The sequence below is a fragment of the Catharus ustulatus genome, chromosome 16 (genome assembly GCF_009819885.2).
Source record: "Catharus ustulatus isolate bCatUst1 chromosome 16, bCatUst1.pri.v2, whole genome shotgun sequence".
Classification (NCBI taxonomy): Eukaryota; Metazoa; Chordata; class Aves; order Passeriformes; family Turdidae; genus Catharus; species Catharus ustulatus.
In genome coordinates this window covers 1,248,508-1,272,089 of record NC_046236.1, presented here as the reverse complement: position 1 = coordinate 1,272,089, position 23,582 = coordinate 1,248,508, and the positions used below count along the sequence as shown (strand labels likewise).

Below are 23,582 nucleotides of genomic sequence, written 5' to 3'. Positions count from 1 at the left end.
TCCAGGAGTGTTTGGTCAGTGCTGCCAGGGATGGACAGGGTGGGATTGTTGGGGTGTCTGTGCAGGGCCGGGAGTTGGATTCAATCATTCTTTTGGGTTCCTTCCCACTCAGGATATTCCATGGTTCTATGATTCCAGATGCCTTCTGCCCAGAGAGGGGCAATGCACACACATCACCAGGCTGACCCTTGGCCCTTCAGGTCCTAAGGTGTTATAAGGAAATCTTTGCTCATGACCTCATGGGGCTCAGCTCCAGATGCCCTGAATTCAGATAGTCCTACCAGACACCACCTCAAATTCCCCATGTCTGTGCCACCTGAAGTTGGGAATCCCTCACCCAGGTTCAGCTGTGAGTATGCCCAAGGTTCCAGAATTGCTTCAATTAAGTGGTGTAACACAAAATTATTTTTCCCCCAATATTTCTGAGGAAGGTAGAAATGCAGTTCAGAAGATGCACGTTTGTGGGGAGGGTCTGGGACCTTCGGAGCACATTGTCAGCTCAGCCAAGGTTGGGATGTTTGGGAAGGGAACAAATGAAATTTTAGATGAAGAATTCTTGGGTTTTGAACCTTAAAAAATAAAAAAAAACACCTCCAAAACCCATTACATAAAACCTCCACCATATTAATTATTAAAACAGCAACCCATCATTACAGACAGAGAAATGACCCATCTGTGCTGTGTGTGACCAAGAGCACCAGAAGACATCAGGCTCCAAGAATGACTCTGGATTTGGGAGGGACATCATCACCTCGTGTCCCCTTTCTGAGGACAGGGTGGCCAGGGCTTTCCCAGAGAAGTTCCAGCCAGGAATGCCCTACCAAAACCAGGAGAGTGATGTGCCCTGCTTGGCTCCCAGTTGAGAGACACATGAGGAGAGCAGGAAAGCAGGACCTGCCCTGGGGAGCTGCTGGGGTGGTGGCAGGAGTACCAAGGACTGAGAACCACCAGGTAAATCTGGTGCAGAAGATGCTGAAATTGGGATTTCTACAGTCTCTGCTCTGCACAGCCAGCTGTGCACTCCTGCTGGGGAGGCAAGATAGAGGGAAGGGAGGAAACTCCTGCTTCTTCTGGAGAAATGTCCTCAAATCATTAGGACACTTGTAGGTGCAGCAGCCTCCTGCCTGTCGTCCCTGTCCCCACCGCGGCGGTGGCCAGGACACTCATGCCTGACTGTGCCAGGAGCTCCCCATCAGCCCCTTTGGCTTGGATGGGTGAGGGGAGCAGCCCCCATGCCAAGCACCACACGGAGCTTTCCTGACCAGCACCCCACTCCAGGAGATGCCATCTCAGTAACTTGGTGCCCGTGTGATGGCCCTGATGCCCCAGGATGTTGGGTGTGCTTGGGGCAGGATGGTTGGGAAGCTCTGGGAGTGCCCCATCCCTGCCAGGCAGCACTGGGGGCATCGCTGGGGAGGGATAAATATTTAGTGCTGGAGAGATGCAGGTGGACAGCAGTGCTCGGCAGAAGCTGCAGCCCCCTCACCTGCTCGGACGCGAGGTAGGAGAGTGATCAAGGTGAAGGCGCCTTCACATCTCCCCAGCCTTGAACAGCAGATGAAAGGGGCACTGGGAGCCAGGGATAACAAAAGGAGAACAGGGAAAGTTCAGGTCAGGCAGGGATTTCCACTGAGAAATTCTCCCTGTCTCTTTCATGGGGATGAAGATCCTTTTAATTCTTTTCTTCCCCCTTTCTCCTCTCCTTCTTTTCCTCTTTCGCCAGGCGGATAGCTGGGAGCCGCGGAGCATGTGATGCATCTTCCATATAGGGGCAGGAGCAAAGCAAGACCAACTGATGGACGCCCTAGGGCCAGACTTGCAGACAATATATAACCTACTGCATGATCTAAAACGCTTCCCACTTCCACAGAGCGAACATCAGGCAGAGGGAGCCGCAGCGAGGGCAGAGGAGTCCTGCGTGCAGGTAAGTGCCCCTCGTCTCTTTCTCCCAGAGGGTGTCCCGCGGAGGGGGAAGGTGCGAGGGACCTGCTCCGAGCCCGGCTGCTGTGCACGCAGCTGGGATGGGGCACTTATTGCTGTTATCAGTGGGGATTTTTAAAGCCTTTTTGGTGCCAGCGGAGTTCAGGACAGTGGTGGAGAGAGTGGAAAATGGAATCTGGCAGAGCCCAGCCTCAGCCTCTGTCTCTGCAAATACGGACACCATGAGTGGGAGAGCGTCCCGGGCCAGCCGATGTTCCTTTTACTTGCATTAATTGCTGTCGAGGTCCGCCTGGGCTCTGGGAAGCGCCTGGCTCCTGCCCGGCTGCTCTCCGGCATCTCCCGCCCCTCACCGTCCCATCCCACCCGGTCTCGTTGGGGGCTCCCTTTGCTTTTGACAAAGCAGCAAAAGGAATAATCAAACAACTTTAAAAAGCACTTTTGTCAGCCCACCGCCTCCAGCGCCTGCCTGCCTGCCTTCACCTTCCTGCACTGGATTTCCTTTGCAAGGGAAACTGTTCCCAGCTGGGACCGAAGGGGAACGTGGGCTGGGGATAACGCGGTGACAAAACACAAACTGAAGTGTGCAGGCGAGGGTCGTGTGGGTGTGGGGGGATCTGTGCAGCCCAGCTGCTGCGGCGTCCCTGTAGCACACAGCCGGCCCCACGGAGGGGGACCAGGCTCCGTGCCGGGGATAGTTCGTGTCCTGCTCAATGGAAAATCATCCTAGCAACAGCTCCGCGCTCCGCGGGGCCTCCCCGAGCTCATGGCAGGGAGGGGTTTGTTCGCCTTGGGGTATCGCCTGCGCCTGGTGGTGGTGAGGGGGCTGAGGAGCCCTGGCTGTATGTGGGGCTGGGGAACCTCCACGAATTGCCAGAGTCTTGAATAAGCCCTGGCAGTCCCAAGCAAAAGGGACTCCGTAATTGTAATCGAGGTAAAGATGGACAAAATTGTTAAAATGAATGTTTTGGGGCATTTGGGTTTATACACCTGCAGCAAGTGCAGAGATGATGAAACTGCTCAGTGGATGCAAGGCTGAAAGTGCTCCCTTGCTCTGTGCCTCAGTTTCCCCATCTCTGCTCTTTCCTTGGTACCTGGGTCAGCCTCGTGCAGCGCTCGATGCAGAGCCCCAGTACACGAGGAAGGGTCAACCCAGGGGACCACCGGAACTCAGCCACTGAATGTAATTAAGATTGTATTTAGATAAAGGGACTCAGAGAACCTGCAACAGTCAGAGGCATCTCTGTGAGCAGAGCCACGGGCGGGAGCGGACAGCTGTGTCCCCGCACCCAGATTGGCAGAGGGGTCACCCCGGCAGCACCCTGCACCCTGCTGTGGGCACCGGGGCTGCGGGCACGGCTGGAGATGCCCATCCTGAAGGGAATCAGGTGTGGTCAGGCTGGATTATTGACCCAGGGTCTGCCACGCAAGGCCAGGGATGTGCTGGGTTGGCAGGGAGTTGAGGGTCTGTACCGGGCGTCCTGCGTGGGGTCGGTGATCCGAGCCAAGCTCTCTCTCTGCGGCCATGAGCTTTTCCTGCGTGAGGGGTGGAAATCGAAAGGCTCTCAGTAGCTCAGCATGTCCGGGATCAGGCAGCACAGGAAGAGCTCAACCCCTCTCCAGCTCTTTTGAGCCTACTTGGTTGTAGTCACACCCAAAATCCCAGCTCTGAGCAGGACACTGAGCCGCTCCCCACGGGTGCACAGGAACAGAGTGTGGCAGGAGCTGAGCAAAATCTCAGCTAAATCAAGCCAAGCTGGAGGTGCTGCGTGCCGCATCCTGGTGCCACTGGTAAAGCAGGAGGTCCCCAATGCCATACACTAGTGTCCAGACAGAGGGAGAAGCAAAGATGTCAGGGATTTTTTCCCCCCTCACGGGACAAAATAATCTCTTTCTCCCACTGCTTTTCTCTTCACTATTTTTCTCCTCTCCCACCCTTCCCAATTCTCAAATTTGGGACAAATTTCAGGGCACTTTCAGCCAATGCAATGCCTAAAATCAGCCCTTCTGGTTCCCCCAGGCTGCAGGCTGGTTTTGGCTAGGTTTGGCTGGGTTTGGTGGGGGAGCATGAACCGTCCACTCCAGCGTCATTTCTTGATGTTCCCATCTCGCTGAGCACCATCTGGAGAAGCTTTTACCGGTGCAGTGCCTTACCCTGATCCAGGGATTGTACCCTGGGTTTCTCAGTGGCACAGCTGCCAGGGCACTGCCTGCAGGAAGCACCAACCCTGCTAGGAGCACCAACTCTGCCGGGACCAGACAAAGCACAGCTCCTAAACTGAGAGCAGGACTTGTGTCCCCGATCTCCTGCCAGCACCAGCTCTTGCTGGACCTGGAGATGCCTCAGCTTGCTCTTCTTGGTCCAGGAGGTGGGCTGGGTCACCCATCTTCACACTTGGTTGCCTGCCTCGGAGCCCACCCTCGAACGTGGGCTGTGTTCGTGTTTGCATCAGGCTCAGGATCTTTATTATTTGCAATTATTATAATTATTTCTGATTAGAGTGGTACAGAGATGTGGGGAGGGCAGGAGGGTTGATAGCCACAGAGGGCAGAGCTGTTGCTCTTCCACAGATCCTCCGTATGGTCCTGTGCAGCTTGGGAGGAGAATCCTTTGGAACTGGGGGAAAAGGGACCGAGCCCGTTTCTGACATGCCATACAGCAGGGAGGGAGCTGCGAGCCTGGATGGAGGGAACCGCACACAGGGCAGAGATTACGGAAGATCCGATCGCTCTGCGGGATCCAGGGCAGTTTCCTGACACTGAATCCCAAACCCGGGGCAGGTATCGAGCCTGGCACCGGCGCTGCTGGAAAGGGCTGGCAGAGGCATCTGATCAGTGCAGCACGGGCTCCTCTCCGGGATCCAGCGGGGTTTCCTGGGCACAGCATCAGGCGCCCCATCCCAAAGCCAGGGCAGGCACCGAGCCCGGCCCCGGGAGCGCCGGGAAGGGCTGGCAGAGGCAGCGGGGCTGGCACAGCTGTGTGGCTTTCAGAGATACTTGATCGATAGCTCCTTCCTCCCACTCCCCCCGCTCCCCCAATCCCCACATGCATTTTTCATGCTAACCCCTCCTGGGCAAAGACTGTCTGCATAGGAAAAGAAACAGAAAAAACCACAAAACACAATAAACCGCAAACAAAATCTACGTTTGTTTCTCTGCTCCCCGGAGATCGTTGTAGTTTAAGGGCCAATCTATAGATTCAGGGCTGGGAATATCTTTGCTCCATGAACAAAGAGGGATGAAGAAGCTCCCCGGGGCTTTTCTCAACCATGCTCAGGTTGGCCCAGAGCTGGAAAAGGCTGTCTACTGTGAGGGGTGCAACTCTGCCTGGGCAAACTGGGGAGGCTGGAAAGTGGAGCTGGGCTCCTCTGCAGCCCCTCCTGGATTCCCAGCCCTTCCAGGATATGCTGGGATGCTGTGAGTGGTAACAGGGAAACTTCTCTGGGGTACAAAGGGTCTCCAGGGCTCCTTGTGCAGCTGAAAGTCAACCCACGCATGCAGGGCTGGGTGATCTCACGCCACAGCAGCTGGGAAGGCTGGTGGATCACTGGGCTGATCCTGCCTGGTCCTCAGGAAGAGCTCAGATGAGGGTTTGGGTATTTCTCACAGTTAGGAAAAAACCTGCTGGGTTTGAGCAAAGGGCAGTTTTCAGGGTGAATTCGGTCTCCTGTGGTCAGTGAGGGTTGTTCCCTTTTTGCTCCCCACTTTTGGGCCAGTAAGAGCCGGGAGCATTGCACAGCCCATGTTTCCCCAGTGCTGGGATGCTCCCCTGACTCTCCTTCCCATCGCCGGCGCCTGCCCAGCCTGTGCAGGGAAGCGGAGAGCTGCCCGTTTGTCTGTGCTGAAGGACCGACCCCGGGCGAGGTTCCCGGGATCCCTCCAGGTCCACGCTCCCCGCTGCATCCCTGGCACCTCGCTCCAGGCACAGAACAGCCCCGCTACTTCGGGAGCGCTCCCGTGCCTGTGACACCCGGGGCCAGACCCACCTCCTCCGGCTTTGTAGCACCGTGGTTCCCGCAGCATCCCCAAATTCCCATTATTTCCCCGTGAAGCCCATGGCACACGGCTCCTCCCGCCCTCCAGCGGTTTCTCTGGTCCGTGAAGAGCTCGGCAGGCACAGAGCATCCTCCCCGTAGCGCTCTCACCGCCCCCGGGAGCAGGCGGCGGGGACGCGGCCGCACCGAGACGGCGTGTCCGGGGTCCAGCGCACGGGAGCGCTTCCCGTCTGACGGCGAAAGGGCACGGGCCAGAAATAGAAGGGGTAGGAGGACACCGTGACCTTTCCAGCAGCCGGTGACGAATAAAACTTTCCGGTTACCTGTAGGAAGGCGCAGGGCAGGCTCTGTTATCGGCTCATCAAAGGACGACGTCCCCTGTGACCCGGACAGCCACAGCCACGGCGCCCGGGGCGATTCCTGGGATGAGCCTGTCGGTGCCTGGCTCCAGTGGGTGTAGGGCTCCAGACACGCGGTGGGCTCCGGCCGGGAGCATCTCAGGATGCTCCTGGAGCTGAGCAGAGAGGGAGGAGAGGATGGCGGCTGTCACCAGCGCCAGCAGGAAGGCAGAGATATCTCTCTGCCAACAGGCTTCCGGGGGTCCTTTGTCTTGTCCCCTTGGGACACACCCTTAGACAAGACGGGATGGGACGTCCCCATGCTCAGCCATGTGCTCAGTGCAAGACACCCCCAAAGACCCACTCGGCATCCACCTCCGCGTCCCTGCACCAGGGGACACCCAGAGGCAGGAGGGAGTGGATGCTGCAGCCAACCGGGCCAGCTGGGGTGCACACAGTCCCCACTAAAGGGCTCAGAAATGTCTCTGCAAACCCCACGGCAGCAGATCCCAGGAAGAACCCTTGGGGGGGCTGCCTCCATCCCCTCCTCTTCCCCCCTCCAGGATGCAGTGGCACCCACCTGGATGGAGAGAGGCAGCCGTGCTGCTCCCACCCCAGTTGTCCCCCTGCTCGCTGACCCGGGCGGGGGGATGGCAGCCGCCCCCCCGGCCCGCCCCTCACAGATGGCGTGGGCAGCCAGCACAGGTGGCCCTGTGCCACGGCAGATTGGGGCCGGCTGCCTGCGGAGTGCCCGGGAAGGGCTGTGTCCCTGCCACGTTCCGGAGCCCAGAGCAGTGCCAGGGCCCCCTCATGGCACGGGGTGTGCAAAGCCCAGGGGGGCCCCACAATGCTGTGCCCAGTGCTGGATCCAGTGCTTCAGCACCGACACTGCAGTCCTGTAAAATAGTAAACCGAGCACATGGATGGGTGACAGCGAGCTGATGAGTCAATTGTCAGGGGGTACAGAGACCCCAAAGAGATGAGCTGGCCCAGAGCATCAGGAGGTTTTGGAAGAGTCCAATTTTAAGGAATCGCATTGCACAATGCCATGCAGGGGCAGCCCAATGCAGATGTCTGGACTGGATGCAACATCTTGTGAGAAGATACTTGGGATACAGCTCCCACAGTCTTTCCAACAAGGGCAAAGATCCTAGTGGGTGCCAGACGCCCCAACTGGATGGTCTGGGACTCACTTCTAAAAGAAAAGCACCTGCAAGGGGAGAAGAGAAGCATCTGAGTTCCATATCATCCCCAGTGTGTCCCTCTCCATGGGCGATGGCGCTCAGCCCGCAGACACGAGCACCAGGGTGGGAACGACATGGCAGTGATGGTATCAGCTCCAGGGTGGGCACCGGGTGGGGTTGATGGTGGGACTGTCCCAGCTCGAGGGGACCCATCTCGTGGCATAGAGTGAGATCTTGAGCCGGAGATGTGGTGCAGGAGCTGTCAGAGCGAGGGTGGTGGCTGGAGCAGGTAAATCATTAATGCCCGAGAAAGCCAGGCTGGCATCCTGCCCATCACTCGTCGATAGGAAAAGTTGATGTTGGAAGGAGAATTTTCACATGTAACCTTCCCCTCCCTTCTCTGCCTTCCCTCCGGGGGCAGAGGGCTGGAGCAAGGAGCCAGCCCGGAGCCACGCACGCACCCAGCCCCAAACCAGCCTCTTGACGAGCACGTTCTCTTCCAGCCCAGCTGGTTTTGCTCCCAGCCTGCTCCGTCTGTGCACATTAAAGCTTTTTCTAGGTCTGAACTGCTTTTGGCAAGCCAGGCTCCTGTTGGTCCCCACCACCCTCCCCATGGCTGCTCCCCCCGATCCGCTCCCCGTCTGGCTCCCGCTCCCCCTCCCCGGTCGAAGCCCTGCCAGGGACATGGCAAATCAGCGCGAAGCCTGCGGGGCAAATCGGTACAAATGAGACCAAGCAAGAGGGTGGGGAGGGACGGTGAAGGGGGGGGCGATGACTCCTGGGTTGGCGCTTCTGTTCCCGAGTTTGATGTTTCCTGCAAACAACCCAGTAAATGCTCAGCAGTGGTTTCGGACATCACCTGCCCCCCGCCTCGGCGGGGTTTGGGGACGCTGGGTCCCACACGGGGGGACAGCCCTCGCCCCGCTCCCACAGCCTCCCGCAGCCTCCCGGCCCTGAGCAGGGACCCAGCTGGGACGGGGGCCGAGCTGTAAGTCCTGACATTTCAAATCTGTTTTGGGGACGGATGGGGTGGGCGGAGGGTGGAAGGTGCTGGAGGCAGTAGAGGCACTTTCTGCGGGTCTTGGCAGGGAACAAAACCCACCAAGGACCTGGAGCAGAAAAAAAAACCCTATTAAAAGCTGCCTGCTTCTGCCATTTTTGCATTCTTCCAAATGGACTTCCAGGCACCTGGCGGTGCCCAGGGAAGCCCTGTGCCACGCCACAGGCAGAGGCTCTGCCGGGAGCAGGAGCTGGTACCGGAGCGGGGATGTGCAAACCCGCTGGGAGCCGGGAGCCGACTGCTCCCAAGTGATGCTCTTTGATCCCGCTCTCCGGTCTCTTTGCAAGCCGTGTAACTCCTGATTATTAAAGGCACTCGGCACTGGGGAGGTCATATGGGGCCTTTCTGCTTGGGTTGCTCTCCTAATGACGCGTCCGACTGCCTTCACCGGGGATCTGCTCACGCGAGTCCCTGACAATAGAAAGTTTGAGGAGGATTTTGGATGCTTTGCCCGTGACCGTGTGGTGGTTGCAGAGATCTGACAGGTTTCCCCACTGAAAAATGAAAGGATACATCGGGAAAAGGGAAGCAGCCTGGGAGAACACAGGGCAGGTTCATTTTAATGCATTTACCGCTCCGCGTTTGGGTAATAATCAAAAAGATCAATGGTTTTCTGCAGGTTTGGAGATGTGATGAGTATTTGCAATTGTGAAAAAATACAAACCAGGGGAAGAGGGAAATTTAACAGTAAGACAGTATTATCCTTGTTATCCATATTTTTTCCCCTCTTCATCCTTAAAGAAAGTGAAAACTAAACAGAGTTGTTGAATTGCCAGAGGAGGTGAGTTACTGAGATGCTTAATGGCCTCAACTAGGAATATACTTCCTCACGCCAGGGAATGCGTGCTTGTAGGAATTTTGGCAATTAAATCAAAAGGTCATGTAACAAGTAACAGTTCACAGCAGTCAGGGGCGTCTTAAAAAAAGATAAAGGAATCAGGTCACTGAGGGCCAGCTGTGCATCAGGGTGGTGCCAAATCCTGGGACTGGCACGGGGAGAAGTTTCTGGCATCCACTGGGTGCTGCTGCCCTGCTCTCACTCCTCCATGGTGAGGATTTGGGTTCCCCTCTGTGAAAACCTGGGACAGGAGGTTGTGGTTGTGTCACTCCTCATACCCTTAGGTCTTCTCACTCTTTCCTGGAGATCCCCAGGAATTTCAGAGCGCTGCCCCAGCCGGAGGCAGGGTGGGGACCCCGGTTTGGAAGGGGGATGCCGACAGACCCCTTTCCTGCACAGGCATTCTGGGGACTGTCACAGCGGCTGCTCCCGGCACCGTGCGGGCACCCGGGAGCCGCAGGAATGCGGCTGCACGGCCATTCCACCTCGTCCTGCGGTACAGCACAGGTTAACGAGCTGCATTCCTTTTCCTGCGCCAGCTAATAACATCCCTGCCTCCTCCCGGTGGCTTTGCCTCGGGGCCTTGTTACTCCTTCTGGTCATCCCTTCGCCAGTACAGACCTCGCTGGGCAATTCGGTGGCCAAGCGCTACCTGCCCGCTCGGCGTCCCTGCCTCCAGTTACAGCAACATCCCTCCAGCAACATCCCTCGGTTCCCATCCCCGCACTGCAGCCTGGGCATCGCCCACGGTGCGGGGCCAGGGGCTGAGCAGCTCAGCTCATTTTTGGGGTGCAATGAAGCTGGAGACATAGGGAGGATCCCAGCAGGCAGCACCACCCTTGAGCTGCACTAAAAACCCAACCAAATCGCACCACCAAGTACCAGGCAGAAGGCAGAGAGGTGCCTGCTGCCCATGGGTCAGCCCACAGCACTGCAGAGATTCCTGCCTAATAATAATAATAATAATAATAATAATAATAATAATAATAATAATAATAATAACAACAACAACAACAACAACAACAACAACAACAACAACAACGAATAAAAACGTGTTTGGGAGAAATATCTGCCTGCAAAGAGGTGTGATGTGCTCAGCGTGTGGTGTGCTGCCTGATGTGCTCTGTGTCCCTGGAGAGCAGCCTCCTCCCTTCTCTCTGCTGGGAGCAGAGTATGCCCCAGGAACAATCTGAGTTCCTGTACTGAAGGGTTTATGGCTGTCCCATCCCTGTGTGAAGGCTTCTACCTGGCAGAGCTCCTCCACATTCTCTGGAGTCCATCCCACCAGCTTTTCTGCTCTGCAATTTCCCTGCTGTTTCCAAGCTCTCCCAACCAGCACTGGACCATTTCCCCTTTAGATTTTAATTTAGCAGGTGGAATTGTTAATGCTCCCCTAGGGATGGGGAGGGAGAAGCAGGGGATGTTCCTACCTAGGACCGTTTTGAAATGGGTTTTACAGCTAGCTGGATTTCATGAATGTGGTCACAAAACTGCACTGGTGCTGCTGGTGGATCAGCATTTCAAACCCTCCCCTCCCTGGTTCATTTTATTGGCTTTAACCTCAAACACACCAATTCCTTCACAGGTGGCACTTCCTTGGTGGCTGGATAGACCCAAAATTGCTGGGGGCTGGCAGGGAGGAGCAGGGATAAGCCCATGCCCCCTGGGTGGGGCCCCAGCATTTCAACAGCCCCCCTTTTTTAGGAGTGGTTGAAATCATGGCCCAGTCTTGGCCATGTTTTGGCTAAAAATAGATCTGTGCTGTAATTTAGGGGAGGGGGGACCTTTGGGGATTACCCTGGGAGAACAACATCCCAGCCAAGAAAATGAAGGGGTGTACTGTGTGTGAAGCAAGGTCAAGGCAAAGTGACCTGCGGTCCCCTTTCCTGGCAGGATCGTCCATCAGGAGGGAGGCTGAGTGTGTCTGCTGGCACGTCTGTATCCTGAGGGTGTACTGAGAAAGTTCTTTGTGTGGGGTGACCCTAAACGAGGGCTGGGTGGCTGCCACCAGCAATGTTCTGCTTTGCAAGCCCCTGGGGACACTGACCCAAGTGAGAAAGCCACAAGAGGGTCAGCTGTGAGCACTGCTGGCTCCATCCTAGTCTCTGCTGAGATGTGCAGAGGTCCCTGCAGGGACACAATGGCCCCTGGACCTACAGTACACATGGCTCAGACCCATCAGGGAGCACCCAGAGTGAGCCAGACGCAATCTTGGTCTCTGGGACAGCTGTGAGCCCTCCTTGAAGTCCTTTGTATCCTCAAGGATAGCAAGAAGGTGCCAGGAGGAATTTACTGGGGCAAATCTTGCCAGAGCAGCACAACTGCCCACTGTGAGGAGAGGACTGCCTGTCAGAACAGGGAAGGGAGAGAAAGGGATCCTGTTTAAGTGACCTTAACATGGCTCCTGACATGGCTTCCTGCAGAGTCCTCATGGTCAAACTGGAAATGTAAAGACAAGGTGGGTCAAAAACGGCTGGACTGCCAGGCTCAATTGGCTGTGCAAGGTGCAGCTCCCAGCTGGAGAAAGGGAATGGCAAAGTTCTGCATTTGGTATGCAGCAACCCTCTGCAGCAGGGTGTGTCCTGGCAAATGGGCTAAAAAGCAGCTTTGCAGGAAAGGAGCCACATCCGAGACACGAGAAGAGTCAGAATCTTGACTGCCAGGAGCTGGACTGAGAGAGGAAAGGATGTGAAAGGCTCTGAAGATAGGAGGAAGAATGGAAAGACAGAAGGGTGAGGGAAATGCTTGGGATGTCCTTGTGTGAAGCTCCTCCCCTGTAGCAAAGGGTAAGTGGGGACACAGCAATGGACACATCCAGGAGCAGGAGAGGGCTGGGCTGCAAGGCAGGAGGGGGGAAGGCAGAGAAGGGGTGAACACTCCCTGTTCCTGTCCCCAGAGGATATTGGGTGGATCTGAACTGCAAGAAGGTGCATCTTCTGGTGGGAAGATGGAGAGTGATTTGGTGGAGCAAGACACCTGAGCAGCAAATACAAGAACAGCAGGTGGGAGAGAGCTTGGGGTGCGAGCAAGATTGTACCAATATGGGAACCTTCGGTCATCTTCGGTGTGTCTTAGAAGACACAAAAAGAGCTGGGCTCTGCCAAGCCAGGAAAAGCAAAGCGGAGGAGATCTCCTTTCTTTCTTATCATTCCCATCCCCAGGGCATGTATGGAACATGAACTGTCCAAGGATAAATGTTAAGTGCAGGAGAATATTTCCAGTATGAGGAACTGGGCTGTAGAAGTTTGGGGAGCCTCAGGGAGCCTTTGAGTTGGTGAAGGGGTGACTAAAAGCACCTCAGTGTATGACAGAGCTCATTGCTTTGCAGGGGAGGTGACAGAGGAGGTGGAATCTTGCCCATACTCAGACTGGGGATCTGTGCTCACGTGGGCAGAGAGTTGATCTAACCTCTGTGCCCACTCTGAGGACACTCATGTGTTTTGGTCCATGGGGAGTGGGAGAAGTGGTTTTGGTAATCAGAGCAGAGCTGAGCCCCACACTGCCCATCTTGGACTGCTGCTGGTGTGGCACAGCATACAGAGGGGACAGGTGCCAGTAACCAGAAAGAGCTGCTGTAGATTGCCACCATCCCCAGAGGCCCTCCAGATGGAAGGCTGAAAGGGAACCTCCAGTGCAGGTGGTCGCAGGCAGTGGGATCCATCCTTGGCTGTCACATCAGCAGCAGAAGGAAAAACTTGTAAGTGGGGAAAGGAATTTCAGAGGTCATAGAAACTGGAAGAAGCTATGGAATTCTTTTTTGGAAACAGGAAAGCTCTGCACATTACAGGCATGACACAGACTTTAGCACAAAGGATGTCTGTACCTACATCCCTCTTCCAGCTGCACACACTTCTTAAGCCTCCCCAAGTTCTCTCCAGCTGTCCATCATCTTCCCATGCTCACCACGCCAGCCTGGACACCACCTCCTCTGCACATCCCTGTATGCCAACCACACTGTTGATCCTCCTGAGTTGCACAGACACCTTCCCCTCTATCCAGCTGCACATTGTCATTTGACACTGATGATGTCTTCACAAATTTGGAGATCATTTTGCCAATGAGCTGTTGACTCCATGGCTGGGAGCCTGTGGTCTCCTGAGGCTCCATTAGCAGGTAGAGTGGAGGTGGAGGAAGATGTAGGAAGCTCCCACAGTGGGGCTGAGGCAGAAGCTCTGTGGATGGTTGATATAATGTGGAGAGACAGTCTTATATCTCCTCACCAGGACCTGCCTCTTCCCCTGAAGGGTTCTCAGTAAGAAAGGCTGTGGGAGGAAAGCCTTTTGCAGTGGAGGACCCTCACGTCTCTGCAGAGTAGCCTGGAGGCTGTGACGGCCTGATCTCATCTCTCAAGGAGCCTGTGAGTTGTGCTGTGAGTGTCACAGGCAGACGATGATGACTCCAGCCCATTGCTGCTTGGTTGAATGCTTTTCACGAGGTGTTGGGGTTGCCACAGGGAGCCTTCAGGCCAACTTTTTGTGGGTGGAGGCTAGACGAGAGGTCAGAGACATAGAAACACTTCTTCAGCAAGTGCACAAATGGGAGAATATTTGACCCAAAATGAGGGAAAACTTTACATATGGAGTTGCTGTGACTACAGGGAGTATGTTCATCATCTGGCTGAGGGACACCCTAAGGCCAGGCAGGAGATGCCAGACAACCTGCACATCCAAAAGCAGCAATGGTCACAAAGATGAACTCACCCCATGTCTGGGCTGGAGTTTGGGTCTCACCAAAATCCACCTGTGAAGAGAGCTAAGCTTCCCCAACCAGAAACTCCAGATCTCTCCAAACACTGGAAACCCAAAGGCTGGGAATCCAAATGCTGTCAGATTTGTAGACCATGACTCTGACTTTGTCTTGACCCTTGAGATGTGAAGCACACGGTTTGGTGAGCCCACATATGGAGACACAGAAGTGGTGATGAAGAACACTCAGAGCCACACTGAGCTACAGGGCGTGGGCCACAGCCTCTGGCCTCAGACACAAAGATGTGATGGGTAGGCAGACATTGAAAGATTGACTGGAGGAGACAAGAAACCCCAGCTCTTCTGAAGACGTGGTTTTGGGAACAGATTTTGGTGCAACAGTTGAGATCAAGCTGAAGGAAGGCACAGCTCGAGGTGGGAATAGTTTCAAAGCTGCTGATGTAGGGAGCCAGAGGGAGAGGTGGTGGGATGGCCTCCCACAGTCACCCACACTGCGGCTGTACAGCGTGAGGCTGGAGAGGTGCAGAGCTCCCAGCCCCATCAGCCACGCTCCCCTCCTCTTGCCCAGTGCCTGCTCTTTTGCCATGGCAAATTGCCTTCATCCCAGCTCCATAAACGCTTAAAAGCTCAAATCACACAACTCTAGGCTATGAAAATGAAAAGGGACCCGATAGCCGCTAATAGCCGAGCAGCCCCTGCGGCAAAAGCTTGCAGTATAGGGAAAGTGGTTTGCATTGATCAGCGGCTCCCGCCCCAGCCGCTCCCCTCCCGCGGCGGTGCCCGGCTGCTCCAGCCACGGCGCTGGGGAAAACGGGATAAAACTCCACGGGAATTTCCAGAAAGGCAGTGTCCGGGTAATGGCAGGAGCAGGAAGGTTTGTTAGGTTGGTGTGAAATCCCACCAAAAGGCCATCCTTCTGCTCCACACTGTCCTGTCCTGGCATAGTCACCAAGGCAAGACATCCCTGGATGACAAAAGCAATGCCAGGGTCAGACTGGAGTGGTGCTGAGCCCCGGCAAATGAGTGGCCTGGACAGCCTGGAAGGAAGCAACAGGTGGATGTAGGAGTTGTCCTGTGGTTGGTGCTGGGTGCGCAGGCACCACCAATGAAATCCCACCTGTGGAGGGTAGGAGCAGCTTGTAAGAGACCACCACAATCCTCAGCTGCAGGGCAAGGTGCAAGGCAAGAGGTTCATCACAACAACACTGAATGGAGAAGAACTTCAGTGCCTTTCTTGAGCTCATTCCTACATGCCATGTCCTACAGCCATCTGGGAAAGGTTGAGGGCAGCCAATTTCCACGGGAGCGTTGCAGCTCCCTGGCAGCCTCCCAGTCAGCACTGGAGCACTTGGAGGTCAGCAGCAAAGAAAGGACATCAGTTTGAGAGATGGGGTCTTTGTTCCAGTCAGAAAAGCTCTTGGGAATCTGCAAAAACAATCAGGGCAAGTTCCCATGCCCACCTACGGGTGGAGAGGGTTTGTATTGGTACAGGAAACCCACTGGGCTGAGCCCCTTCCTGCAAGTGGCTGCCACACACCAGGAGCAGGCTCAGAGAAGGGGATGGGATCTGGAAGGGTTTGGCCCTGTGTCCAGCCTCAGCCTGGAAAGGAGACGGTGGAGCAGGGGTGTGGTGGTGAGCCACGTGTCTGGAGGGTGGACAGGACTGTGGTTGCTGATTCTACCAGTCAAAGAATTGGGGGGGGCAAAAAATGAGACTTGTGGGGACAAGCTGGAGGATGAAGCTCCGGGTGGTGTGCCAAGAACTCCTACTGCAGCATGCTTCAGTGGCATTAAGAGTGGGGATGTGCATTCTCTGTGCTGCGTCCAGTGGCATCCAGTCTACTGGGATGGTGATGGGTTAGGAAAATTGGAGCAGTACCATAGATGCTTGTCCTACACCCTGGAAATTGAGTTTTGGCTGTTATTCGAGACATGAGCTGGATGGGCAACTGAGGTGCTGTGGCTCAGCTGCCCCAAAGGCTGTGTGCCCTTCCCTGCATGCCTGTGCCTGGAGACCAGGTTGGGCTTCTGTAAGTACTGAAGCACCAGGGACTGCATATCTCTTTCGTGGACATCTCTCTCTTCTTCCTTCCCTTTGTCTCTCCTTCTCTTTCTTCTCCCCTTGCCGCTCGGCTCCCTCCATCGGAGCGTGCCCCTCTCCCCTCGGCGGTCCCGGGGAGGAGAGCGGGGATGCTGCAATTCCCAGGCACAGGTGCGCGGTGCCCGCCGCGCACTGCCCCCAGGCACGGCCCTCGCCGCCGCAGCTGACAGCCCACTGGAAATAATGTGTTGTGGCAGAGAGAGACTCAGCAGACCACGAAGATCTGCTGGTGCGGGAACTGCTCAGCAACCAGGAGTCACAACGCCTGTCTCCCGGCTCCGCAGGGCCTGAGCCGGCTCTGGGGATGCCTCCGCTCTGCCGGAGCCTGCCTGCCTGTCTCACACGCAGGGCACTTCTCCACTCTCTCCCATTCTTTCTCTTTGCTCTTTCCCCTTTTCCTCCCTTGCTGTTCCCCTCCTCAGCGTTAAGGATGTGGAAGCAGCCAAGCTGCCTGTCCCTACACGGGGCAGCTCTCCACCATCCTCTGCACCACCGGGCACAGGAGGGGAACAAACGGCTCTCGCAGCAGCCTTGGAGGAGGAGGATCAGGTGTGCAGGAATGGAACAACCAGTTCCAGTCTTCCAGCAAAGATTTAATCTGCCTCTGGCATATAAACAGCAAATGTTTGTTCAACTGACCTGCAAACAGGCGACGTGCATTGCAGCGAGGCCGAGGCGCCCAGCTCCCCACTCCACCACTCTTGGTTTCTTGCCCTCTAGCAGGGTGACACGGGGCAGGGGACCAGGGACAAGCAGGTCCAAGATGCTCAGGGTGCCCCAGGCTCAGTGGCTGGAGCCAGGAAGTGATGCTCAGAGGGGGCCCGTCCTGCCCAGCTGCTGCTGCATCCCTTCTGCTCCCCTGGGCAGCGCAGCGTGTGTGGAGCTCTCACAGCTCCCAGGTGTGACGCACACACAGCATGGCTCAGGGCTGAAGGACAAGCGTGTCCCCACGGACAGGCTGTGAATGCTGAGGTGAACCTGTAGGCAGGAGGCCCCAAGCTCTGCCTGCACATCCCACTGTGATAGGAGAAATCAGCCTGGGCTGCTGCAGGTCAGGGCTGCACCCCCAGGGCTTCTTCCCACATTCCAGTGGATGCAGGTTCATTGCAAGAGGCCATTTTTGCCTATTTTCTGTGTGAGCAGATCTTAGTGGCAGGGTTGGCTACCAGCTCACCCCACAATGTGGGCATGCAGTGGATTGTCCCCCAGCCCTGCCTGCAACTCAGCCTGCCCCTGGGATGGGGCTCATTCCCTGTCCCCATGGCAGGTGGGAGATACTCCACTATTTGATGTCAAACCTCAGAAAGAAATTTTTGAAAGGGTTCTGTGCAGGTAATTCTATCACAGAAATGCTGTCACCATGCTCCCAGGGGAAGGGAATACCCCCAGGTGCCCGTGGTGAGGAGAGAGGGTACCAGAGCATGGGAGCATCCTTCAGCTCATCACAGCCACTGCCTGGGCATGGGGCTGGTGGGACTGTCCCCAGGGCCACTGGTATTGCAGGCTGCAGCCAGAGCATCCCTGCGTACCTGCAGCAAGATAATCAGGGGAAAAAGCATGGGGCCAGGGGGCTGCAGGGAGACAGGCCAGCCCCAAGGTGTGGGCTCACCAAGAGGAGGAGCAGGAATGCCATCTGATCATGGGAGGTGGGCACTATCACGAGGCCATGTGGTAATCCATCCTCCCCTGGTGTGCTGCTGCTGCAGGAGCCCCTTCCCTGCCCATCTCACTTTGATTCCAGCCCCTTGGCATTGCTGTGCTGACACCCCTGCCCTGGGAGATGCAATGGTGCCACCCAGCCCTGCAGGGAAGCCCCCCAGACCATGTGCAGAAGGAAGTGGGCTATGGCTGACGCACTCCAGGCCACTGGGGAGCAGGGCCTGACTCCAAGCAATTCTCTGTCCCAGCTGCCCAAAGTTGTAGAGACACACGCTGTTTCCCTTCTGATCCTCCAAATCTTGTCTCCTTCCTCCCAGAAGCCAGGGAGCAGACTTTTTCCCCAAATGTACCCAGCTGCCACATTGGTGCCAATCTGGAGCTGCTTCTGGCCTTCTCCTTTTTGGGCTCTGCACTCCCACACCAGCCTGGTTGCAGGGTCTCTAGGGTAGAGCTCTGCCCTGGCACCTGATACATGGGAGAAGGGTTTGGCCCCTGAGAAATGAACTCCAGGCACACAGAATGAGCCCTCAAATTCTCTGTTCTCCCCAGGAGAGGCTGGCAAGTCCCTCCAGAACAAAGCAGTGTCTGGAGGGGTGGCACAGGCATTTGCATCAGTGTTGGGTGCCCCATGACTGCTTGGCCATCTGTGAAGGAGCCCAGTTTCGTGACTGTGGTGCCTGTGAAGCCTGGTTCCTCTGTGAGATGAGGAGTGGAGGGGCTGTGCCCCCTGCCCATCTCAGAGCTGGTAGGAGCCAGGCTGTGGGACAAGCATGACACTGCTGTCCCCAGAGAGGCTGGGATGGGAAGCACAGAGGGGGCAGCCCAGTGTCAGGGCCCTGTGGGGATTATTGCCTGGATATTTTGATTTTGGCACCACCTGGAAGTGGGGGAGGTAGTTTAGCCTGGATTGCTTTTCCAGGCCAGATTGTCCCTATTATGTCACAGGACAGTGTCAGTCCCATAGGGTCAGGGAGGCTGGACTGCTTTTCTAGCAGTAACACCAGGTTACAGGCAGTCAGTCTGCAGCCTCTCCCATCCAATCAATCCATCCCATTGCCCTCTTTGTACCTGGATCACACATTCACGCGCAGGGTTGCAGGTATCAAATTTAGCCCAGCTCTGCAGCAGTTTTGGTGCCAGAGCTTTGGAACACCTTGGTAGGCTCTGCCACTGCCATGCCCCAGGAGACAGCAAAGCCAAACAAGTCTGTGCCCAGCACAGTGTTGGGGCTGCTGACTCTTATCTCTTTTATCCCCTGCCTTCAGCAGGGAAATGGTCCCTGAGCTGGGCTGGGGCTGCCCCAGAGAGGCTCTGGCTGGCCAGGCAGGTCACCTGGGCACCTCAATGTCAGTTTGAGGTGGTTTAGCTCCAGCGCCTTTAATAGTGTTTGTTTTCCTTTTCCTCTGGGGTGGTTTGAGAGAAGAGGGTCGATAATGGGATCAGCATATACAGGCATGCCTGCAGGCTTTGGGCAAAAATTCCATCACTGGCCTGGATTAAATCTCAAAGCTGGGAGCTCCATACTGAGGTCCCAGAAGCTTCACTCTCTGGGGCTTCTCTCTCTGGGGCCAGGAGGTACCCATGGAGCAGAGCCATCTCCCCAGGAGCTTCAGGCACAGCTCACTACCTCCATGCTGTCCCTCTTCCAGGGTACACTGTGCTTCCAAGAGAGGTGTGGGAAGATTCACCTACTGTGCCCCTCCATTCCCACCAGGAGCCATCACCAGGCAGCCTCCACCATGTCCAAGGACGACGGGGGCTGCAAGCTGACCTCAGTCTATAAGCACAAGGAGAGGAAGCCGAAGAAGCCTCACTATATCCCGAGGCCATGGGGCAAACCCTACAATTACAAATGCTTCCAGTGTCCCTTCACCTGCATGGAGAAGTCCCATCTCTACAACCACATGAAGTACAGCCTGTGCAAGAACTCCCTGTCCCTCCTCATTGAGTCTGACTGGCCCTACAAGAAGGGGAACCTGCTGCACCCGGAGCTGCGGCTGCTGCACACGGAGAGCTCCCGCCTGCGCGGGCGGCGTGATGAGCACGACACCTGCGACTCCTCAGCCACCCCAGGAGGCTCCGTCCGGGCCAAGCATGTCCCCACCAGGGATGGCCATGAGGAGAAGCCCATGACAGGAGTGGAGATCCTGGCTGCTGAAGGAGCTGGTGAGGAAGGTGGCCAGTTCCAGGAGGAGGAGGAGGATGTTGCTGGCCTGCTGAGGGAGATGGATGCGGGGGAGAAGAAGGAGAGAAATGAAGAGCCAGGTTGCCAAGGTGACCCAGCTGAACCAGAAGTGAACACTTTGGTCTTCGGCTTCAAGAACAAGAGGGACAACAAGCCTTGCAAGGAGGTGGAGCCTGACTTCATCATCACAGATGTCTTCTCCCTCAAGAACCATGTAATGAAGAGCAGGGAAATGGCCTCCCCTGACCTAGATGCAAAGCCAAAGCATTGCAAAGTGCCAAAGAAATGCGTGGCCAGTGGTGGGATCTTGATGGAGCAATGGAAACTAGTGGCAAATGGGCAAAGGAGGAGCACACCTGAGGTCTCCCCACCTTGTACTGACAGCAACATCATCCCGTGCTACCCCCCTCCAGCCTACAGTGACTACCACGAACCTCAGGGCCTGAACCTCTCACTGCTGGGTATTAACTACCCTTTGAACCCCAGTCTCTTCTCCTACCTGAGCCCCACCATGGCCAACAGCACGGCAACACACCCTCACTTAGCTCAGCTGCCCTTCCTGGCCTCCACAGCACAGGTGATGCACCCTCATGCCTCCCACTTCCAGCCTCTGCAGAGCCCTGAGCGCTCAGCCTTCCTTCCCCGCTTCTACTACCCCCTGCTCTTTGAGCACACCTTTGGCTCCACAGAGAGTAAGATGTCCTCCAGCAAGCCAGACCCCCAGCAACTGATGGGCTCTGTTATGCCCACGCCACCCCAAACCAAACCTTCCAGTGAGCCAAATAAACCTGGGCTGCTGAAAGTTCCCGTGCTGAAGACAGGTTTTCCTTGGCCCAAAGGTGTCCGGGAGGAGCCAGGCTCTGAGCTCAGCCACTCTGCCATGCTGGGGCAGGAAGAAGAAGAGAAATGGCTGTCCCAGGAGAAGGACAGCAACCCAGCTTTGGGCCTCAGCAACCTACACAAGAAGTCAGCCACTGACATCTACCCAGCTGTGGTGGGGATGAAGGATGGCGCTTTCACTCACAGCAGTGTCAGGAAGACAGAGTTGCCAGTGGTGACCTGTCTGGAGACCAGCAGCCCTCCAGGAAACCTGTTGAAGAGGAAGTTCCCTGCCAATGGGCTGGATTTGATAGGACCCGAAAGGATGATGCCTGGGAAGCTCAGCTACCAGAGCAGGTAAGGTGCCTGAGATCTCTCTGCCTCTTCCTCACTTCAGGTTGACATTGTTTATCTCCATATCCTGTTGTTTCTCTGCTCCCCCCACTAATCCTGGGATGAGCCCCATGGAGCTGAGCACTCTTCAGACTGGTGGTCCACACCAGTGCCCACCCAAGCAGAGCTCCAGGGCCTCAAAAACCCCCAAGTGCATCCAAGCACCTGGGCTATGTCACCCTTGCTGTCCCTTGCCTTCCCTTGATCTACATGGAGCCAGAGGTGATGTGGTGTCTGTGTGAGGTGGACCTGTGCTCCCCAGGCACCAGGAAAGCACCTCTTGTGTCCCCAGATATCCCAGGTTTGCTGGAACAACCATTGTCTATTTTTAAACATGCACATTTGCATTCCTTTGATTCACCTTCTGGTTTCAAAGCCCAGAAGGAGGGTCATGTTCCCAAACATTTCCTTTTACCTGGGGCTAGAAATGTGCACAGCTCCTTTAAACAGAATTTCAGTTCCTCCCCTGGTTGTGCAAGTCCAGCTGTGACTCCAAGAAAAATGTCACAGTAAACCCACTGCTTTGACACCCAGAGGAATTTTCTCTGGAGTAGATCTCTGTGGTTTTTTCTCTCCACCTGCCCTTTCCATGCTCCCAGGCTGGCTGGACAGATTCCCTGCAATTGGGCCTTCAGGACTTTGGGATGGTCATTTCCATTAACATTCTCCAGAGCTCCAAGAAGAGGGGGAATCCAGGCTGGCCTAACTGAGGTGGGATCAGCACCATCTCCCTTTGTCAGTGCCATGAAATGTTGTGTGTCAGGATCCATCCACCTCTCCTAATCAAGGAGCAGGTCCAGCCAGGGCTCTGCCTGCTTTGACCAAGCCCTTCCTGGAAGGGTCTCATGCTGGCAGCAGCCAGTGGAGGAAACCTGGCTAATCTGGTAATGCTGGCCCTGGAAACAAGCATGAGATTTTCCTGTCTTTTTTCCTACTGATTGTATTCACCTCTTCTCTGCAGTAGTTCAAGGGCCAACCCTGGCCACATCCCCAAGGCCCTGGACCACTGGCACTTGGATGTCCTCACAGGCCAGCCTGAGGAGCCAGAGAGGGGCAATGACACCGAAGTCCTTCCCTCTGTGGGTGCTGCCCCAGAGCATGGCCTCTGCAAACAGAGCAGACCCCAAGAGACTTCTGCCATGACAGGCTCTGAGGCCACAACCATGCTTATTGGGGACCTGTCCAAAACCTTGGAGGAGTACCAAGAGGTGGAGAAGAAACTGTCTGATCTGGCAAAGGAGGACACCCCTGGGCAAAAGGAGCTGAGGGACCAGCTGGTCAAAATCCGAAGGGAGCTCTACCACATTCACCAGGCACTGGAGAAAGCCACAAAACCCCATGAGGGGCCGCTGGACCTGTCGGTGAAGAGATCCTCAGAAGGTCTGGAGAAGGTCCAGCAGGCCAAGAAGGAGCCCTGCAACACGAGCCTGGGAAGTGAGAAGCTTCATGGCAAAGACCAAGGGCCCCTCAGCAAATGTCCCGTGACTGGGGAGGCTGGAGATGGGGAGGGGCTGCCCAACTGCCTCCTGGAGGCCGAGAACAAAACCATTGACCTGCTGATCAAGATGAGCCGCTCTGAGAGCCTGCGGGCGGCCTCCTCCGAAGCTCCTCTGGGGGCCGTGATCAAGGCCGAGGTGCTGCCCCTCACTGTGCCCCTGGAGCTGCGCCACGTCATGGAGCCCTACTACAGCCGCACCACCAAGTGCGAGGCAGACTCCAGCGTGCTGCTCTGCTCCGATGGCAGGTCCAGCACGCAGGGCCCGCAGCTCCCGCTCAGCGCCGAGGACGGGCCCCTGGGCTGCCGGGCCATGCAGCGCTCCCTGTCCTGCAGCCTCCCCAGCGACACTGATGCCGTGTGTGTCCACAGCCCTCTGCATGCTGACCCCTAAGTCTGTCTTGCTCGAAAACTCCTGGATCTCACTGACCACCTCATGCTTCACCTTCCCAATGTCCCACCTCTCCACTCCTCCTCTACACCATGGATGAAAGCTTCACCATTGCCTGGCTGGGACCACTGGTTTCAGCAGCTCTCCCAGCTGAATCTACCAGGTGTAAAAATCCAGTCCCTGTGCTCCCTAATGTGTCCCAGACAGGGCTGCTGGGCTCTGCATGCTCCCAGCCTCAGCATCCCAGTCCTGGAATTCCCTTCGAAAGGGGAGTCACCAGCAGGCACCATGAGAAAACTGCTAAAAGCATTGAGAGAAAACTGCCTAAAGCACCAAGCTTTCATCAAAAGGCTCACCCAGCCCTCTCATCAGGGACACTCAGGGACATTTGCAACCCAGTTCCCATAATCTGTGGACAGGGGAGGGACTACAGGGGGCCAGTCCTTGGTCCAGGTTGTGCTCAGACTGTCACCTTGAACA

General features: G+C 56.1%; 1 protein-coding gene across 1 annotated transcript; it reads left to right on the top strand.

The window, feature by feature from the left end:
- The first annotated feature begins 1,845 nt into the window (after nt 1-1,845).
- Nucleotides 1,846-23,105, top strand: PRR35 (proline rich 35). Its single transcript, XM_033074312.1, has 3 exons — nt 1,846-1,924; nt 19,469-21,180; nt 22,178-23,105. Exons 2-3 carry the CDS (start codon nt 19,559-19,561, stop codon nt 23,103-23,105), a joined length of 2,550 nt encoding a protein of 849 aa, XP_032930203.1. The 5' UTR covers nt 1,846-1,924; nt 19,469-19,558.
- The last annotated feature ends 477 nt before the right edge of the window (nt 23,106-23,582 follow it).